This window comes from Neofelis nebulosa, chromosome 14 (genome assembly GCF_028018385.1).
Source record: "Neofelis nebulosa isolate mNeoNeb1 chromosome 14, mNeoNeb1.pri, whole genome shotgun sequence".
Classification (NCBI taxonomy): domain Eukaryota; kingdom Metazoa; phylum Chordata; class Mammalia; order Carnivora; family Felidae; genus Neofelis; species Neofelis nebulosa.
The window spans coordinates 75,878,386-75,896,722 of NC_080795.1; the positions used below are offsets into that span (position 1 = coordinate 75,878,386).

Consider the following 18,337-nt stretch of genomic DNA (forward strand, 5'->3'; position numbering starts at 1 on the left):
TGCGTACAACGTGTTGGGCACATTTCCCACCCAAGGAGCTCTGGGATGGGCCGCCACTCAGCCGCCAGGGCTCAAGACGCCCAACCAAGCCCACACTGTCCTGCAGAAACAGGGCCACTGGCGGGATCTCAAATTCTCCAGCAGCCACGGTGAAACAAAAAGAAACAAGTGAAACCAATTCTCACGTGTCTTCTGTAATACAGTATATCCAAAATACTACCATTTTACTTACAATCCATTTTTAAAAGAGCAATGAGAAATTTCACATTCTTTCGTTTTTTCTTTTTGTACCACACCATAGTAACCCGGTGTGTATTTTCCACTTACAGCAGACCGAAGTTTGCACTAGACACAGATCCAGTATTCTGTTTCCAGAACATCAGGCAACTTTCCCACTGCAGGTCAGAGAACTGTGGTATGCATGCTCTACTCCCCCACGTCCAGGGGAGCTACAGACGGCCTCCACCACTCCCCCCAAAATCCTTGGGACCCACCGAGTTAGGAAAATCGACACAAGGAATTGGAAAATTTAGGCTTTGCCAAACAGCATCCCTGTCCACATCTTTACGGGAGAGGGAGAAGACAGAGGGACGTTTTCATTACTGTCACAGGCTGCTCCAAGCTCCTGAGGTCGCAGAACTGGAAGCAGATGTGGGAAACATGCAAATTCAACTTCAAAAAAATTTTTTTTACATTTACTTATTTTTGAGACAGAGAGACAGAGCGTGAGCAGGGGAGGGGCAGAGAGAGAGGGAGACACAGAATCAGAAGCAGGCTCCAGGCTCCGAGCCATCAGCACAGAACCTGACGCGGGACTCGAACTCACGGACCGTGAGACCGTGACCTGAGCCGAAGTCGGACGCTGAACCGACTGAGCCACCCAGGCGCCCCTTAACTTCAAATTCTAAACGTCTGCTTTACGTAGTATGAAAGCCTGAGACCGGTCTCAGTTACGAAGTATTCTGAACCTGAAAATGAATTCTAGGAGAAAGAACTACCCTCCAATTCCCAGACGGGTTCAAGGTGTTTCCGAATTTCAGAACAGAGCTTTACATGAGGCAGGAAGAGCCAATGGGAAAAGAATTCTCCAAACCCCACCGGCTACCCACCCCAGCCTACCAGAATGACCTGCCCCACTGTTCCTAGTAACTAAGACATAAAATAAGTATTATATTCTCCAAATGCCTGGGCCACTGGGGGGGAAGTAATTGTAACTTACATGCATTACCTTCATAATACAATATTCAGTAAGTGCCTAATATATGTCACATACTATGCTAGGCACGTGTAGAAAGGAGTAAGGTACAGACCCTCCCGTTTTGTTCACGAGAGAATAATTTGAAGTGACTGTGGTTTTATTTGTGGCCTAATCGCAAAGAGTCTTGCCTTGGAAGGGACACAGAGGTGCCTAAATTCAGCTCCCCAGCCAGTGTCCAGGAGACAGACAGCCCTACCTGACCCTACCCCTCAGCGTCTGGGTAGCTACCACTTATGCTTACACAGCTGGGAACTTTAAGAAGTCAAGCAACTTCTTCCCAGCCTGGCTTCAGGTGGTGCAGCCTCAGGGTGACCCTGGCAAGGCCAGCCCCTCTGGCTAGATCTGAACAGGCTGTCAGATGTCCCCGAGGTCCTCTCCCCCGCAAGCCTGGGATCCCAGTCCTTCAGCCATACCGGATGGGTCCCCAAGCTCGGCCGTGGCCAGGCCGGTCCTGCCCACGGCCCCAGGGTCTCTTAAACCACCTGCCGCAAGTCCAAACACACACATGTCCCCTAGGGGGCGATAAAGAGCAAAGGAGAACTCTGGCCTCCAAGAGCCGGTTCAGCGATGTGAGCTGCACATTCTGCAAAGCGGAAAGAGCTGGCAGGTGCCTGGGATCTCGTCAGCAAACTGGTTTTGGTTCAAGAACCTCATTCTTCAAGTCTCAGCTCCAACCTCACTTTCTCAGACAGACTTTTCTTAAATCCCCTTCAATATAAATTAGGTCTCTGTTACTTTCTCTTGCCCTCCCTGTATTCATTCACCTTAGCAGCAATTACCACAATGCGTAATCATGTATTCAATGGTGTGTTTGTTTAACTTCTGTCTCCCCTGATAGACTGTATTTCATTCAAAATACAGCTAAAAGCTTAAAAAGAACAAAGATCTCTACCTAGAAACAGAGGAATGCTACATTTCCTTTGTTGTGAGGGCTAGAACATTCCAGAGTGCTCACTTAGGAAGGCCTGAGAACAATGTTAACCAAGCCATTCTTCACTCACGCTTCCCAGCAGAACGAGTCAGACCTTGTGCCGGGGAAGCAAGGCGAGCTCTGGGTGGGACAGACACCAGCCAACCCCTACCCCTCCGGGGGAAAGCACTTTGCTTCTCTGGTCCTCCGACTCTGTAAAATGGGAACAAATGCAGCATTTGGAATGGTGGTCTTAAGAGAAACCAGACCCAGACAAAGGGCCCGGAAGTGAGATGCCCAGGGAAAGGCAGAAGAGTCCAGACAGGTGCGGAGCACCCCACGTCCACAAAAAAAAAAAAAAAAAAAAAAAAAAAAAAGGCAGCAGAACTCGGTCCTTGTACTGAAATACAAGAAATACACACAACCCAAAAATTCACACACCTAAAGTAGGAAAACAAATAAGCAAGTATGGGGATCATCCCTAAAATGAAATACAAACAAATGAACGGAAGCAAACTTTAAATGAGCAACTATAACTACGCGGAAGTGGGAGGGAAGAGCGGGGAGGGCGAACCCAAATCACCTGGGAAGCCAGAGTTCCCACGGTACGCCTCAGGTCAATGGGAAACAGATCTAATTAAACACTGAACTCGAGTTAGTAGGCTTCTTTCCCAGAGACACAGGTTAGCAATTCGGAAACGATTTTTTGTATATCCTAGGATTGAGATAAGTAACTTGCTGTGGGTACTGGGAGGCAGTGTCTCGGAAGGGGCAGGTGCCGCTGGGTTGGAACTGGAAAGATCCGCAGATATGGACGTGTGTCGGCCATGTGTGAACTTCTGCGTGTCTGCATGCTGTGTGTGCAGGCGTGCGCCCATTTCACTCCAGCAATAATGAGCTCGCCTAGTCCCACATCTTCTTTTCTAAATACCAGTCTCCACCTCAACCATCATTCTCCTCTAGAGATAGCTGATTCCAGAGCCAGAAAAGGAATACCTCATCGGACAGAAACCAAGGAGGTTCTCAAAGAAAGAGGGGGCATGTCAAAGAGGCTTCAACCAGCCAAATATGGGGAAATGAGATCAAAATAATGATAAAGGACTGCAAACCACTGAAGAAAGAACTCGTGAGTCCACAGTAATACAGATAGACAGATTTATTTAAAAAAGGAACTCTTGCTCCCATAGAAAGACAACTAGTAAATGTGGAAGAAACGCTGGCATTAGAAACTCATCATCAGCAACTATCAGTGATCACGGATTCTGGCAAGAAGTCATCAACGGATGCTAACACCACGAGCGAGGGAAGTTTGAGGAATGAAGAGTAACACGGTAAGTATGCGGTCTCAGAATGTCTCATCACGAGACGATTACCAAGGAGAAGAATAGTAACTGTATCTCGAAAGAACCCGACCCCCTCAAACGGGCGTCCTGTCCTCCCGACAGGAGGGCTGAGAACTGGGCGCCCCTGCTGTGGTATCCCCCGTGACCCCCGTGCCCGAACTGCAGGATCTGAATGGAATCATGGCGAAACATGGCCCAAGGGAGGGACACAGGTTACAGAACAAGTGCCCCGCACCCTACAGTGTCGTGGGACACAAAGACAGAGGAGCCATCTTTAAAGGGTAAAGGGACACACGGACTGAACGCAGGGCCTAAGGCAGGGCTTCCTTTTGCTTCTATCGAAAATTACCGGAACTGGTGAGCCTGAATTTCAGTCGGTGAAATCTGCACTATAAGCATCGTGTTCTCACTTTGATAATCGTTAAGGTGCTTGTGTGGGAGACTGACCTTGTTTTTAGAAAACAAACACTGGAAATCTTTAGGAGTGGGTGAAAGGGCACTATGTCTGCCACCCGGCCTCCAGTGTTCTAGAGAGAAGGCAGAGGGACAGGGCGGGGGGGGGGGGGGGGGGGGGGGTGGCTCATGACAGGCTCTGAGACGTCCTCAGTCAAGAAACACCAGTGATATTCACACGGCCGGTCCTGAACCACAGAACCCTCATTTCACAGCAGCCCTCTCGCCAGCTCACACAGCACACGCCGGGCACAGTTCGGGAGCCACGGGGATGAGGCGTCACCAGGGCCCGTCAGGAACACACGCAGACAGTCGCCCGACTAACGGCAGTAGTGGAAGAAAAGGCAGAGAAAGTGGGAGCGATGGACAGCAGCCCCAGGAGGGGCAGCGGAGGGGAACAGGGCGCGATGCTCAGACCCACAGAGCAGGTTTGCTGAGGAATCTGTTTAAGATAGAAACAACAGGGGCGCCTGGTGGCTCATTCGGGTAAGCGTCCCACTTCGGCTCAGGCCATGATCTCACGGTTTGTGAGTTCGGGCCCCGCATCGGGCTCTGTGCTGACAGTGCTCCTGCTCTCAACAGGAGCAGCAAAGAATGCCCTGATCACAACTGTGCACCTCACGGCCAACAATTCCAGACATCAAACACCCACCCAACTCTCTCCTTCTTTGAGCCACTCTGGCCAGAGCCCCCGAAGGTCAATGGGACCATCATGTCCAGCCCAGGACTCTTCTCCCACCCAACAGGACCGGCCTCCTGAGGGCCGCCAGGGGTCAAGGGCACAGCGCCCTCCTGGCTACCCACTTACCCCAGACCTCGTCCCGGGACTCCAGTCAGGAAGCAGTCCCCATCCCTTCCTCCCGGCCCCTGCTACAAAAGCTCTCCTGACCCGTGCCCTTCACCTGAGCACCTCTCACATGGCCTCCGACTAGAAAGCAAGACTCGGGAAAATTCAAAAGGAAAATTAGAGCATGATGACTTGGTTTCCTTCTAAAAACTGACAAGAGGAAGAAAGAGGGGGCGGGGGGAGAAACAGACAGGAGAAAAGCAGAGTCAGAGCCTGGTGTTCAGGGCTCCTGGCACCTCGGCGTCCAGAACCCCACAACCTTCCCTAAAGTCCAGGCACCTGACGCAGCCCCCCACCCCTGGCCCCGCAGGGCGGAGTGGAAAGCAAGGACAAAAGCCGGGTCTGCCCGAGCGCAGGGCACACCCACCCCAGGGCAAACCGCAAAATCTGGCAGGCAACGGGTTAAACGCCCGCCTAAGGATGCTTCTAGACTCTGCCAGAAAAGCAGGAGGACCCAGACTAGGAGGACCACGGTTCCCCTGCAGAGAGCCTGCCTGCGAAGCGCTTCTCACAGTGCCGGGACCGTAGTGGGGGAAGCGGTCGTCCAAGGTGAGGTTCAGGTCCAGCCGTCACACAGCCAAGGTGGCAGTCGGGTGGCAAACGGAGGACCGGGACAGCCTCTGAGGGCGGAGGCCAGCAGCACAGCCAGCTGGTGTCAAGGAGGGGCTTCCCTGAGTCTCTGCCGAGCCCCTCGAGGCCCCCCGTGCTCGGCTGGGCTTGCTTGCTCGGTGAGTCCTCAGGGCCCCCTCGAAAGCCCCGGAGTCAGCACCAGCCTCAGACCTCCCCCCCTCATCGGACTCCACCCTCCAGACAATAAACTCCTGGTGGATGTTGAGCTGGCCCGGGTCACCCAAGTGCCAACGGAGGCTCCAAGGAGCCCAAAGAACTGTCACACGGTGGGGCGGAAAATTCAAAGCCAGGTCTCTGAGACTGCAAAGCCGGTGCCTACATTTCCAGGGGACCTCAAGGCCACCCAAGCCGGTGGCCAGGCAACAGGATGGGGACCCCAGATTCAGGCAGCGGACAGGCAGGGCCAGGGAAGGCCATCCGGGCTCAGCGCTCAAGCCTGGCCCCGGACCCCGAAGGCACGAGGCTGTGGAGGGTCAGCGAGGAGGGTGGGCAGAGGCTGTTCACCTTGCTGGGCTCCTTCATGCCCCCCTGCCTTCACCCCTGCTCTACACTCCCACTGTCCTGGCCACGCCTCCAACATCACCCTCAAGGCTTTCCGGAGCCCCTCACCCAACCCCAGGCAGCAGGGACCATGGCGCTGTCCCCTCCATCTACCCTGTACAACCTGTAGCACTTCCAGGGCCCTGCACAACTCAGTGACTTTATTTATTTTTGAAGGAGAGAGAGGGAGAGACAGAGTGCGAGCCAGGGAGGGGCAGAGAGAGAGGGAGACACAGAATCGGAAGCAGGCTCCAGGCTCCGAGCTGTCAGCACAGAGCCCAACGCGGGGCTCGAACTCACGGACCGTGAGATCATGACCTGAGCCGAAGTCGGACGCTTAACCGACCGAGCCACCCAGGCGCCCCAAGAGCTGCACGCTTTAACGACTGAGCCGGCCAGCGTCCCTCACTTAACACGTTTTGGGGATTAAGCAGGTTGTTGCCTGCATCAGTAGTTCCCTCATTTTTACGGACGAGCAGTATTCCATTGGACGTCTCTACCGCAGCAGGTTTAGTTATCCATCATTTGATGGGCATTTGGGGGTGGCTCCAGTTGGCAGCTACCAGCAATAAAGCATGCGTGTGGCACGTATGTCCGTGTTTGTGACACGCGGACACACGTTTCGCTTATCTTGGGTGATCACCCAGGAGCGGAACCGCGGAGCCACCCGGCAAGCGGATGCCTGACGTTGTCAGAAACCCCCGTTCTCCTTCCAAGGCGGCTGCCCCGTCCTGCATCCCCAGCAGCGACGCGTGAGTGTTCGAGGTGCTCTGCTTTCTTACCCGCCCCCGGTATTGTCAGTCTTCTTAGTTTCGGCCACTCCGGTGGACGTGCAGCGGTACCTTGTTGTGGCTTTAAGCTGCGTGTCCCCAGTGATGGTGACATCCAGAGTCTTTTCCCAAGCTTCCTGGACACCTGTATCACTTCCTCCGTAAAGTCTCCCGCAAACCTTTTGCCCGTTTTGTAACTGATTTCGTCTTCTCCATGGCTGGAGCTCCCTGAGCATAGGACTCTCGGGGCCCCTCGAGGCCCAGCTTCTGGGGGCATCACACCAGAGCCCAGTGGGGGCAGTCAAAGGTGCATGCCTCAGCTGCTGCACCCAGCCCAGCCAGGGCCACACGCACACAGTAGGACTGCATACATGTCAGCAGTTGCAGGAAGAGGTTCCTCTTCTCTCTGGTGACTCAGATCTCCCCCAGCTGCCAGGCCTAAAGGGCAGACCCCGGACCTTCACCCACAGCCTGGCCCAGGCCCAGGTTCTGGAACTAGGCAAGGTCCTAACAGAGCACCTGGAAGGAGACGGTCACAGGCCCGAAGTAGGCCCTGCTGCTGGTCCAAACGCTGGGTTACCCACTCAGCTCCCCCTAACAAGCCTGGGCCTCTACTTCCTCGTTTGCAAATCAGAGACAATGCGGCCGCTTCGCATGGCTTTTGTGCAGAAAAACTGTGTCAGAGATGTGAAGCACCTGACTGAGCAGGTCTGCAGAAATGACTGTTAGCATTACCAGATCCCATCTTATTCCCCCAGCAACTGCACGATTAATAGAGGATCAGGCCACTGTATCATGTTTTATTGTGGATTATTACACAAATATTACAAACCCCTCTCATTATGCATTTAATTCTCAATGACACTATTGGACCGTACAAGCCGGTCAGGGGAAGAAGGTGAGGCTTGAGAGAGGAAGAGTGGAATGGAAACCGAGGAGAGAGGGAAAGAACGAAAAGATGGATGGTGGAAGAAAGGAAAGTAACCTGCCGTACGCCAGGCGTGTTCCCAAACCTTCACGACAGGAACCACGTTTATACACAAAGAGACAGGGGCTCAGTGACTTGCCAGGGTCCCTGTCCCTTGAAGAGCAGGGCAGGACTTCCACCCACTTCAATCCCAGTGCCCCCACTCCCTGCATTACGGAGCCTGGCTCCCTGCCTGTGGTCAGGGGGAGGAATGTCGGGGGCAGGGCTCACTCCCGGGCAGGACAGAGTCCCAGAGCCCCCAGAGGCTCCCAACTCAGAGCCACAGGGCCCTCCTAGGGCAGATCAACCAGGGCTGCACGTGACAGTCTGCCTCAGGGGACTCTTCAAAGTGGGGGGAGCAGGGACTCAGTCCCCAGGAAGGGTCTGCACCAGCTCTGCACCAGCCTCCCGGCCCAACTCAGAAATAAAAACAGGGAGAATTCAAAAGGCCTTCTCTCCACCACCACAGGAAGGAACTGAAAATCATGAACCAGCAGTGCACGTAAAAAGCCTGGGAAGTTTCACATCCTTATGCCTGGTAGGTTCTTTACTCCTCCTTCCCTAAAAGCAAACACAGAAGGAAGGCTTGTTGGTCTCAAAGGTAAAACCTAATCAATCACCAGTCCCAAAGGTTTTCCCTCTCAGCTATTTCGCCGAACCTGCCCTAACCTCTATTCCCACAGCCACTGCCTTGGGGTGAATGAGTGTCATCAACCCTGGGCCTCACGACAAGGGCACCTAATGACGGGTCTCGCTCTGGCCTGCATTTTGACCCTCCGAGAAATGTCCTCCTTTATATTCTTTCTAACTTCAAAAATTGCTATATGGCTATGATAATCCAGACAGTGTGGTACTAATGGAAAAGACCAGAGAGCTCAGAGATGGAACCACACATGATTTTCAACAAAGGAACCAAAATAATCCAATGGAGAAAGTAAAGTCTCTTCTAACAAAGGAGTCTGGAAACACTGGACATCCATACTGGGAGGGGGAACCGGGGATCAGGATCCCTGCCTCACACCATACACAAACTAATCTGAGATAGACGGTAAACCTAAACCTAAAAGAAGTATAAAGTTTTAAAAAAAAATAAACAAACAAACACACCTAGGAGAATATCTTCATGATCTTAAAGTAGGAGAACATTTCTCAGAGAGGATACAAACAGTACTCCCTATAAAGCAAAAATAACGGTAACTCAGACTTTATTAAGATTACAAGCTTATGCTGAACAAAAGATAGTATTAATGAGATTAATAAGCAAGCAGAGCTTGGGAGAAAATATTCACAACACATACATAGGACAAAGGACTCATCCAAACCATGTATAGAGAACTCCCACAAGTCAACAGTTAAAAAGACAAGCAACCCAGTGCTTGAAATGGGCAAAAGATTTAAACAGACATTTCTTCAAAGAGGGTATACAAATGGCGGATAAGCACAAAAAGAAAAAAAACAAGTACTCAGTATTACCGATCATCAAGGAAATGCAAGTTAAATGAGATGTTACTGCACACCCTCTAAAATAGATCAAAGGAAAAAAAATTAAACACTGAATGTGGCTGAGCCTGTGCAGCAGGCATATTTCTCCTACACCTGCTGACAGGGGTGCAAAATGGCACAATTCCAGGAGGCTATTTGGACATTTCTTAAAAAGTTAGATATACCTCTGCCCTACAAGCCGGCCGTTCCACTACCCAAAAGAAATGCAAATCTACGTCTACAAGAAACCTTGTAGAAGAATGTCCGTGGCAGCTTTTTCCCAACAACCAAAAACTGGAAATGAGCTCAGACGGCGATCCTACAAACAGGCTGTGGCACATCCGTACGATGGAATATGCTAGCAGAAAATAAAAAGAAACAAAGCCCTGGATCTCAGAAACTTTATGCTGAGTTGAAAGACACCAGATACCAGAGAATTCTCGCATGAGCTTCAAAAAGTAGTTTATCTCTGGCAACATTACTCAGACCAGTGATTGCTTGGGGTGAAGGGCAGGAATTGGGTGGGAAGGGGCAAACGGCAACTTTCTGGGGTGAGGGAAAAGTTCCGGATGTTGTCAGGGGCGTGGGTAACATGGGTGGTCCCAGCACACACTTAAGGTCTGTATGTTCACTGTGTATTTCTACACCTCAAAAACACTGACCTCAGGCAGCTGTTAACAGGCAAACTGGCAGGCCCCCTTTTGCTCTCATTCTCCAAAGTTTCCATCGTCAAGTCCCAACAGCTTTCTGCCCCTCCAAAGACCATCACCACAGACCTCAAGCACCCGCACCCCGGGCTCCGGCACCCAGAGCACGCCTGTGGCTGGGTCACATCTGTGTCTCTGTACCAAACAGCCCTCTGCGGTACCCCTCCGCTCACCCGGAAAGTTCCAGCTCAGGCACCTCCTCCTTCAGGAAGCCCTCCCAGAATCCCCTGGCTGGGCCGGGGGCACCCCTTCTGAAGCCCTGATTCTTGGGGCTCGCTTCCGTCGTAGCACCTGGCACTTTCTCCTAAGGGAACGGGTTTTCCAACTGCTAGGACTGCGTGAGAGCCTCAGAAGGAAACAGTGTGTCATACTTTACGTCCCCAGCTCCTGGCACAAAGTTGGGCACAAACATCTAAGTGGACCCAGGAATTCCCTTGGCAGGAAAAAAATTTTTAATTTTTTTAAATTAAAAAAAAAAAAAGAAGAAGGGGAAAAAAAGCGTGGGGGGGGGGGGTGGTGGAAGGAAAAGAAAAGGTCCTAAGGGGCAGAGAAGCAAAGAGAAGGTCTGACGCGGAGAAGGAAGCCGTAAGGAAGGCACCCTATAAGGTGCCAGGACATCCAAGACCCCATTTCCAGAACGCTGCTCCCAAAGCCTTCTGCTCCTTCTTTCCAGGGGCCGTGGCTGAGCAGCTCCCCCACCCCCCGGCCCCCCCCCCTCCTCCCCGCAAAGCCAGCAGCAGCTCCAAAGCCAGGCCCCCACCCTGCCCACCCCGCCTCAGCCCGGAGCCAGTCTGGGCACCCAGGGGCCAGATTGTTACACGATGTGAAAGAACAAAGAAAAGTCTGTTACCAGATTTAAAATCCTTTTTACGTTAATATGCCAAGTGTGATCTTTTCACTAGCAAATTTGATTATATACTTTATGTTCACTGACAAAAAGAGAGGGACTTCAAATCTGTAATAAATGGTTACTATGTCTATGGGCTTCCCTCGCAGATTATTTTTTTTCCTTTTATTTTTTTTTAAGTTTTTTTAATGTTTATTTATTTTTGAGAGAGAGAGAGAGAGAGAGAGAGAGAGACAGAGCATGAGCGGGGAGGACCAGAGAGAGAGGGAGACACAGAATCCGAAGCAGGCTCCAGGTTCCAAGCTGTCAGCACAGAGCCCGACGCGGGGCTCGAACTCACGGACAGCGAAATCATGACCTGAGCCGAAGTCGGATGTGCAACCAACTGAGCCACCCAGGTGCCCCACTTTTTTTTTGTCCTTTAAAAATCAGTTAAGGGCGCCTGGGTGGCTCAGCCGGTTAAGTGTCCAACTTTGGCTCAGGTCATGATCTCGCGGTTCGTGAGTTCAAGACTCACATGGGGCTCTGTGCTGACAGCTCGGAGCCTGGAGCCTGGAGCCTGGAGCCTGCTTTGGATTGTGTCTCCCTCTCTGCCCCTCCCCTGCTGGTGGGCTTTCTCTCTCTCTCTCTCTCTCTCTCTCTCTCTCAACAATAAACTAACAAAATATATTTAAAAAGTTAAAGCCTACTGAGCCTTTCCAACCACAAGTGTTTTCAAGCAGCAAGTAGACAACAAACAATACGCTAGGTTTTACAAGGGAGAGATGGGGTCTGGATTGAAAAGGGATAAATACCAGAGTTCCACCAGCAGCCACAGGGCACCAGGCCCTGAGCAGGGGACAGGATTGTCTCCTTTTGCAGGAGGAGGGACATCACAGGGGTTCCAAGAGTCGTGTGACTTCCCTCAGGTCAGGAATCTGGTGACTGACAGATCTCGGGACCCTGTCCTTCCCACCCTCCCAATGGTTCCGGCTCCTAAAGTTGACACCTGCCCTTGAAAATTTTCAAAGACAGTGAAATTTTAACAGGATAAACAGCTGAGAACAAAGAGAAAACTTAACTCTAAGCTAAGTCCCTTCTACCTAATTAAATTGGCCCAGCTTGATGGGGAGATTTTCAGAGGCGGCAAGGATGAAACTATCTATAAAAGGAAATGCAATTAAGGAGAGTCTTTTCAATATACCTAATTCTTTGACTGCCCTTGCCCTAGGCAGAAACTTAATTCTACTTAAGGACAGCTATCTTTGAAAAGTTGTTACGTAAATTATAAGGTAAGGGGAGAAAAGAAACAGGAACCATTTTACCAGGTAAATGAGAAAGGCTGAGAAGGGAGTGATGCGTAATAGATCTCCAATCGACTGTGATGACCATCTCAGCTGGTTTATACCAAAAACCTGCCTAGACCACAGGCAAGTCCATCCTGGTATCCATCCTGCTATCATTTATTGTACTGCTTCCCCTAAATTAACCTAAAACCCAGGCAAAACAGGAAACTCTCTTCAGAAATTAGCTGATCATGAGGCGCCCGGGTGGCTCAGTCTGTTGAGCGTGTGACTTCAGCTCAGCTCATGATCTCAGGGTTCACGAGTTCAATCCCTGCATCAGGCTCTGCGCTGACAGCATGGAGCCTGGAGCCTGCTTTAGATTCTGTGTCTGCCTCTGTCTCTGCCCTTCTCCCCTGCTTGCATACTCACGCACTCTCTCTCTCTCCCTCTCTCTCTCTGTCAAAAATAAATAAAAAAATTTTTAAAAATTTTAAAAAGAAATTAACTGATCACAAGTTGACATTGATACATTTAGAAACATGATCTCTTCTGTTTATTACAGCTGGAAATTGAAGGAAACGGCAACAGACGCCCAGGTTTCTTTTCAAACACTGTTAAGTCAACTCCAAAACAGGAGACGTGGGCAGTTCGTTCTGTGCATCAGCCGAAGTGGAATTATTTGGGAGGCGACAAACCAAGCTGTCATTAGGTTAAGAAGGCATGCAGGCGCAGTTCGGGGGGGCCTGAACCCACCACTCGCTCTGGGTCCACTGCACACACCCCAGGATCTGACACAGCTACAGGATGAGGAGGGGACCAAGGGTCTACGGCTCTCTACCCAACCCTGGCATGCAGAGAGTGGTGCCATGCAAGGCTCTGGTTTCAACCGAAGAAGACGGGTTGAGTGCCCCGGGGTGCTGGCGGAGCGGACCCCATGGCCAGCACACATAAGCTCGGGTGTCTTCTCCAGCCTCAGCTGAGGACACTCACTACAGATGCTTCCGTACGAGCGGCCAGGCTCTGATGAAGCCAAGAGGGGACAGTTGTGGAGCGTAAGCCCCTTGCCATGAAGTTTGCATTTCTGAAAGGTCACCGGGCTCGGCAAGAAAACAGGACTGGAAGAGGCAGATCTGTTGGCTCATTGGCTAAGAGCGGCCCGAGCACGGACCGGAGGCCAAGCACCAATGGGGGGACGGAAGTACAGCCTGGCAGGCACGCACGTCTGGGTTGCATCCCAAACTGGAGGAAGAGGACTTTTTTTAAAGGCCTCAACTCTGTCATTTTCAAGCTGTATGCAGTTGACCTCTCTGAACCTTTGTCCCTCATCGGCAAATGACACACGAATTAGAATTGCCCGGAGAACCGAGCAGCAAAAAGCCTGAGGTCAGTGCCGGGCGTGTGGACCATGTTGTTAACCACAGGTGCTCAAGGTTAAGGGTCTCTTAGATCCGACGCCTACTGGGGCTAGTCTGCGGAGAGGCTGGTCCGGCGGCGAAGTCAAAGAGGGCTGCCTGGAAGAGGTGGCACTGGAGTTTAACTTCAGAGGGTGAGGAACAGGGCCCCTCAGGAGCTGGGCGGCAGGTAGCGGGCAAAGGATCACTGCCTGCCACACCGCTACCAGCAGCAACAACGCTACTCCCTGGCGTTTACGGCTCCCTCTACAGGGCACAAAGCTTTCCTGCAGCAGCTCGGTCGAACCCTGTCTCTACGTGGGTCTAAAGGAGCTACCCATTTCACAGGGGAGGAAACTGAGGCCCGGCAAGAAGGAGGCCCCAGCCAGGCGCCGCTGGCCAGAGTTGACAGGCCGGGATTCGAACCTCCCGCCAGCCAGGACGCCTGCGCTCCGTCTCCGGGGCGCGCGCCCGGCCCTCCCCGTTGCCCTGGAAACGGCCTCGCGCGCGCGCGCAGTTTCCCCTCGCTCGCTCTCCGGCTGGCTCTCTCGTGACTTTTTCTAAATAAAACCCCGAGGCGGCGGGATACCACCAACGACTGAACGTGCTGTCGAAGGACGCCGCTACGTCCGCTCTCCGCCCTGGGCCGCGGATCCCTCCGCCGCCGGGCGGCCCGCGCGCTTCTTCCCGACTCCAAACTCGAAACGGCTTCCCGCGCGCCGCGCCGTGCCCCACCCCCACCTCATCCCCACCCCAACCCCCAGCCCGGCTCACCTGCCGCCCGCGTCTCCATGGCAACGCCCCCACCGCGGAGGAAAAAAAAGCCTCGGGCTCTTCCGGGCCCCCTCCCGCGCCGACCGAGAAGGCGGGGCGCCCCGCTGATGCTTCGCTTTTTATTTTTATTTTTTTAAGAAAAGAGCCGGCGAGGTTATGGCGAATCTGCGGCATCCAACATGGCGGATGGAGTCTTCGCCCTCCTCTTCACGGGGCGCTGACGCCGGCGTAGCGGACGTCAGCCTCGGGTGACCCTCCCCCAGCGCGGAGCGCGTCTAGGCTGGGCCGGGCCAGTGCGCATGCTCCGGGCCGGCGGCCGCGCTTGGCACCCCGCTCCGCGGGTTCCACCGCTCCGCTTTTTGAGCCATTCCTGGGAAGGAGCTAACGAGAGGCCTGGAGTGCGGATCGCAGGATTGGGAGTCTTCCCATTTGTGCCCGGAGCCAGCAGATCTTCCTGTTTGTGCATCCTTGGACTCACCTGACGTGGAGCCACCGGGCTAGACGTGCAAGGAGAGTTCTGGGTTCCTGTCCCCGTTCTGCCCTTTACTAACTAATCTGGGACAGCGGCTTAACTTCCCTGGGTGTGAGTTTACTAAATTGTCAGTCGGGGAGGTTACAGCCTGCCTCCCTCTCAAGGGTTGCTTGCAGTGTCCCCGTAGCAGAGCTGGATGCTCTCCGCTGGGGGTACCCGGCTCGATTTAGTCCGGGTGGTGCAGCCAGAATTCAGCAGCCTGGAGCCACCTCGGGAAAGCGACTGCCCTCCGACCTGAGGGTCCCGCACAAAGTCTCAGTTGCGTGTGAGCACGCCTCGCTCCCGTTCCCGAGTCTGGCGCTTCCTTCTGCAAGCAGCCTGTCTGCTTGAGATATGATGACCTTGTTTTCAGTTTCTGATGCGGAGGGGACCCGCTCTGCCGCTTGCCTCGGATCAGTGCTCCAGTGACATCTCCACGGGGGCCCTCCCCGGCCACCCCGTCCAAAGTAACCATCCTAAGTCCCTGTTTTCTACATAGCAATGTCACTGCCTGACACGAACTTAACCTCCATCTCGTCTAGGTCGCCCCTTCGGCTCCGGAAACTAGAAAGGACCCTGACAGTTATTTATCTGTCCGTGAGCTACACCAGGTGCACAGAGGCCACTCGGAGCTCGCTCTCTCTCTCTCTCTCTCTCTCTCTCTCTCTCTCTCTCTCATGCTGGTTTCCCAGCTCCTACTGCACAGTAGTATTGAATGAGCAACACATTCGTTCCCAGGGTCACCTGCGTTTCAGTAGTAAAACTCCCAGGGACCTTGAGCTATAGGGTGACGCATCAAATTTCTCCGGAACCATGTGTCTTGCTCCTTAACCCTGTTCTTGAGAGATAAAGAGTCCTTATGAGACCCCACATTCATTTGCCCAGTCCATTAAATATATGTTCAGAGGTATCTCTTTCCCCCACCCTTTTCTTTCATCGTTATAACGACCAGGGATGTTAAATTGGACAGACATGATTGTTGTTCTTTTCTAGATGAGGAAAGCAACGCTCAAAGAGGTTATGTGGCTTTTTGAGATCACACAGCAAGCCAGTGAAGACCCAGGTGTGGAACTAGTCTCTCCCCACCCGGTGTTCTTCCCATTCTACCACATCACCACCAGAGGCGTGCCCGAACTACCCACCGTGCCCCCAAAGAGCCAATTCCAAGACTCTTGGAAGGTTACTGCTCTTCCAAGGTTGCTGCAACACACCCATCGCATCCTACCTCACAAATAAATGGCTAGGTGGAGCCCATCAGCGATTTCATTTGGAATCTCAACACGCTGCATTGATGAGCTTTTCCTTTTAGAACTATAAATATTTACAATAATCGCTATTTTGCTGTGAATCAATGTCTGTCAGGAAACTAGGGTTGTTCTGGTTGCTGACAATATTGGTTTCGCGCTGGGTTGCTTTCTTGCAGGTGCATTTAAATGTCAGTTATTGATTAGAAGATGGATTGTTCCTGGATGTTGTGACCAAAACGAATTTTGGAAATGAAGCAATTTAGAATTTATCTGAAAACCAAGTTGCCTCAGAATATTAACAATGTCAAAATAAAAAAAAAAAAGAAGTTGTGAGTTACGGGTGACGGTCCCGAGTTGGTTATTTGGACAGCTAGGATTTTCTCTATTATTCTCACGGCATTTTCTTCCGTCTCTATCCAAAGAAAATTCACTGAACATGTATCATTACTGAAAACTGGCCTGGCCACAAGCATATGGAAACAACAAAGACTCCCCTTTCTAGGGGACCACATTTGCAAGTGGAGAGATCAGTCCATCCCAGCTCAGCCATCACTCTGCTGGATTTGCACATTTTCAATGAGCAAACATCTTTCTTCTTCTCATTTGCCAGTAATATCTCAAAATGGCTTCAATTATTGAAGAAACACTAGTAGAATTAAGTATAAATTGCTCAAAATTATATAATTAATGGCACCCTACTTCCACAATGGTTCCCAGAGGCGATTAGCTTCCCAGCTGGCCCTTTGGTGGTAGTCAGCCCCTCGAGGCTGGCACGTGAAAGAATTTGTGTCGAGAAGTTTATCAGCGAACATGAAATGGCTTTTAGTTACATAAAAAGTAATCTCTGTAATTGAATATATTTGTGTCAATAATTTTATAATTATATCTCATATCTACATGACAAATATCCATTTACATGAAAAGAGAATATATACATAATTTTATGAGACACTTCTTGAAAGCAGGTTTAGATAAAGGATACATACAGGTGACCTCCAAATAATGGGCCTTGAGGCACACAGCAATGATAAAATCAGAACTGGGGATAATCACAGTCTGAGTGACGTATTAAAAATCTAAATAGGCACACCGTAGAGAAAAATCCATTTAAAATTGTATAAAAGAAAAGGGGTAGTAATATTTAGAACGATATGAGCAGTCTCAGTGTGAACCAAATTATGACCTTAGGAACATGTTTTCTGAGTTCCGTCTTTTCTGTGGCCATCGGGTGCTGCCCCCTCACCAGTCGGCCTGTACCCTCAGCCCCTAAATATTGATCTCAATAGTATTTTTCATTAGCAGTAGCCAGGGCTCCCTCAAAGAAGCTGAGTCTGCGTTTGGGAGCAGGGAAAATTGGAACGTCCTGAAACACCAGGCTATCGCCAGAAAACCAGGATGCCGCAAAAAGTGTGCTGGGCTCTTGCTGAAAGGCAGCGGTCAGCTCAGAGAACGAGGTGGTCCCTCTTCCCTGCACGTCACAAAAAGGAGCCAGGTCTATGGTGGTTGACCTACGAGAACAAGTTGAGCCTATGAGAGGCGTGAGACTGTAATGATAAAAAAGGAAAAGTCAGGTGTAATTACAAAGTGTATTATAATTCAAGAAAGGGTAAAAAGAGAACAGTTTCCTAAGTGGGTGCATTTGGCATATATGGGGTTCTGTTCTTACTTGAAGTTCTCCTCATCTGTTTATGAAGTGATACATCTGTATAAGCAGGTAAGTTTACTACGAGTGTGTTAAAAATTTCCAGAAAGAGTCAAAACTGTACCCAAACCAGGAAGGGCTTGGTCAAGGCCAGCGAGTCAGTGATTGGTGTCGCACGTTAATGGATTAGGCAAATGTCCTAGGAGAACGGCTAACAGGTTCCGCTGCCATGTGGCCCTACCAAGTACAGCGAAATGCTAAGGATGTGAAATGAAGTTAGCTGTAAACTGAGGCAGAACATGATGGATCTGAGCTTTACCGTACATGAAGATCTACTGTACGAGAACTGGCTGGTAAGTCCTGCTGACGTGACAGTTGAACCTGATCTGAGAGAGGGCACCCCAACCAGCAAACACCAGCTCCCCTTGGAGTCACCTTGAAGGGTTCTGTGTCCAGTTAAAAATCCCAACAGTCAGGGACCCCAAAGCTGTGATTTCAATGCACCTGGGAAAGAGATAACCTCTCTCTTTTGGGTCTGATAGCGCAATCCTGGAAAAGTACAAAAATAAGTTTGATAGCAATAACAACAACAACAAAAAAAAATCAGTCAAATCAATCATTACGATTTTTACAAATACGCCAAGGGTACAGTAAAAACTTTTGTGTTCAAAGCATTCAAGAGAAGTTACATGAGACATATATTAGAAGTTATATTAGAAGTTATACTGAAATGGCAATTTGGCTAAATGTGTG

At 51.1% G+C, this 18,337-nt stretch overlaps 1 protein-coding gene and 1 long non-coding RNA gene across 6 annotated transcripts in view; one reads left to right on the plus strand and one right to left on the minus strand.

Moving 5' to 3' along the window:
- ZFAT (zinc finger and AT-hook domain containing) overlaps positions 1-18,337 on the minus strand; it is a 287,200-nt gene that overhangs the window by 176,338 nt on the left and 92,525 nt on the right. The window contains exon 1 of one of the 5 annotated variants that reach the window (XR_009253547.1): positions 14,185-14,410. The exons of 1 other annotated variant lie outside the window; for it this stretch is intronic. Coding sequence is in view for 3 of the 4 variants with exons in the window: in XM_058699154.1 (XP_058555137.1) it covers positions 14,185-14,203 (19 nt within the window). In the remaining variant the exon portion in view is untranslated. Of the gene's footprint in view, positions 1-14,184; positions 14,416-18,337 lie in introns of those variants that run through there. 3 more of the 5 variants (XM_058699154.1, XM_058699155.1, XM_058699160.1) reach the window with 3 other exon arrangements.
- LOC131494681 (uncharacterized) lies at positions 15,210-16,822 on the plus strand. Its single transcript, XR_009253548.1, has 2 exons — positions 15,210-15,306; positions 15,689-16,822. It is a non-coding gene; the product is annotated as an uncharacterized LOC131494681 (long non-coding RNA).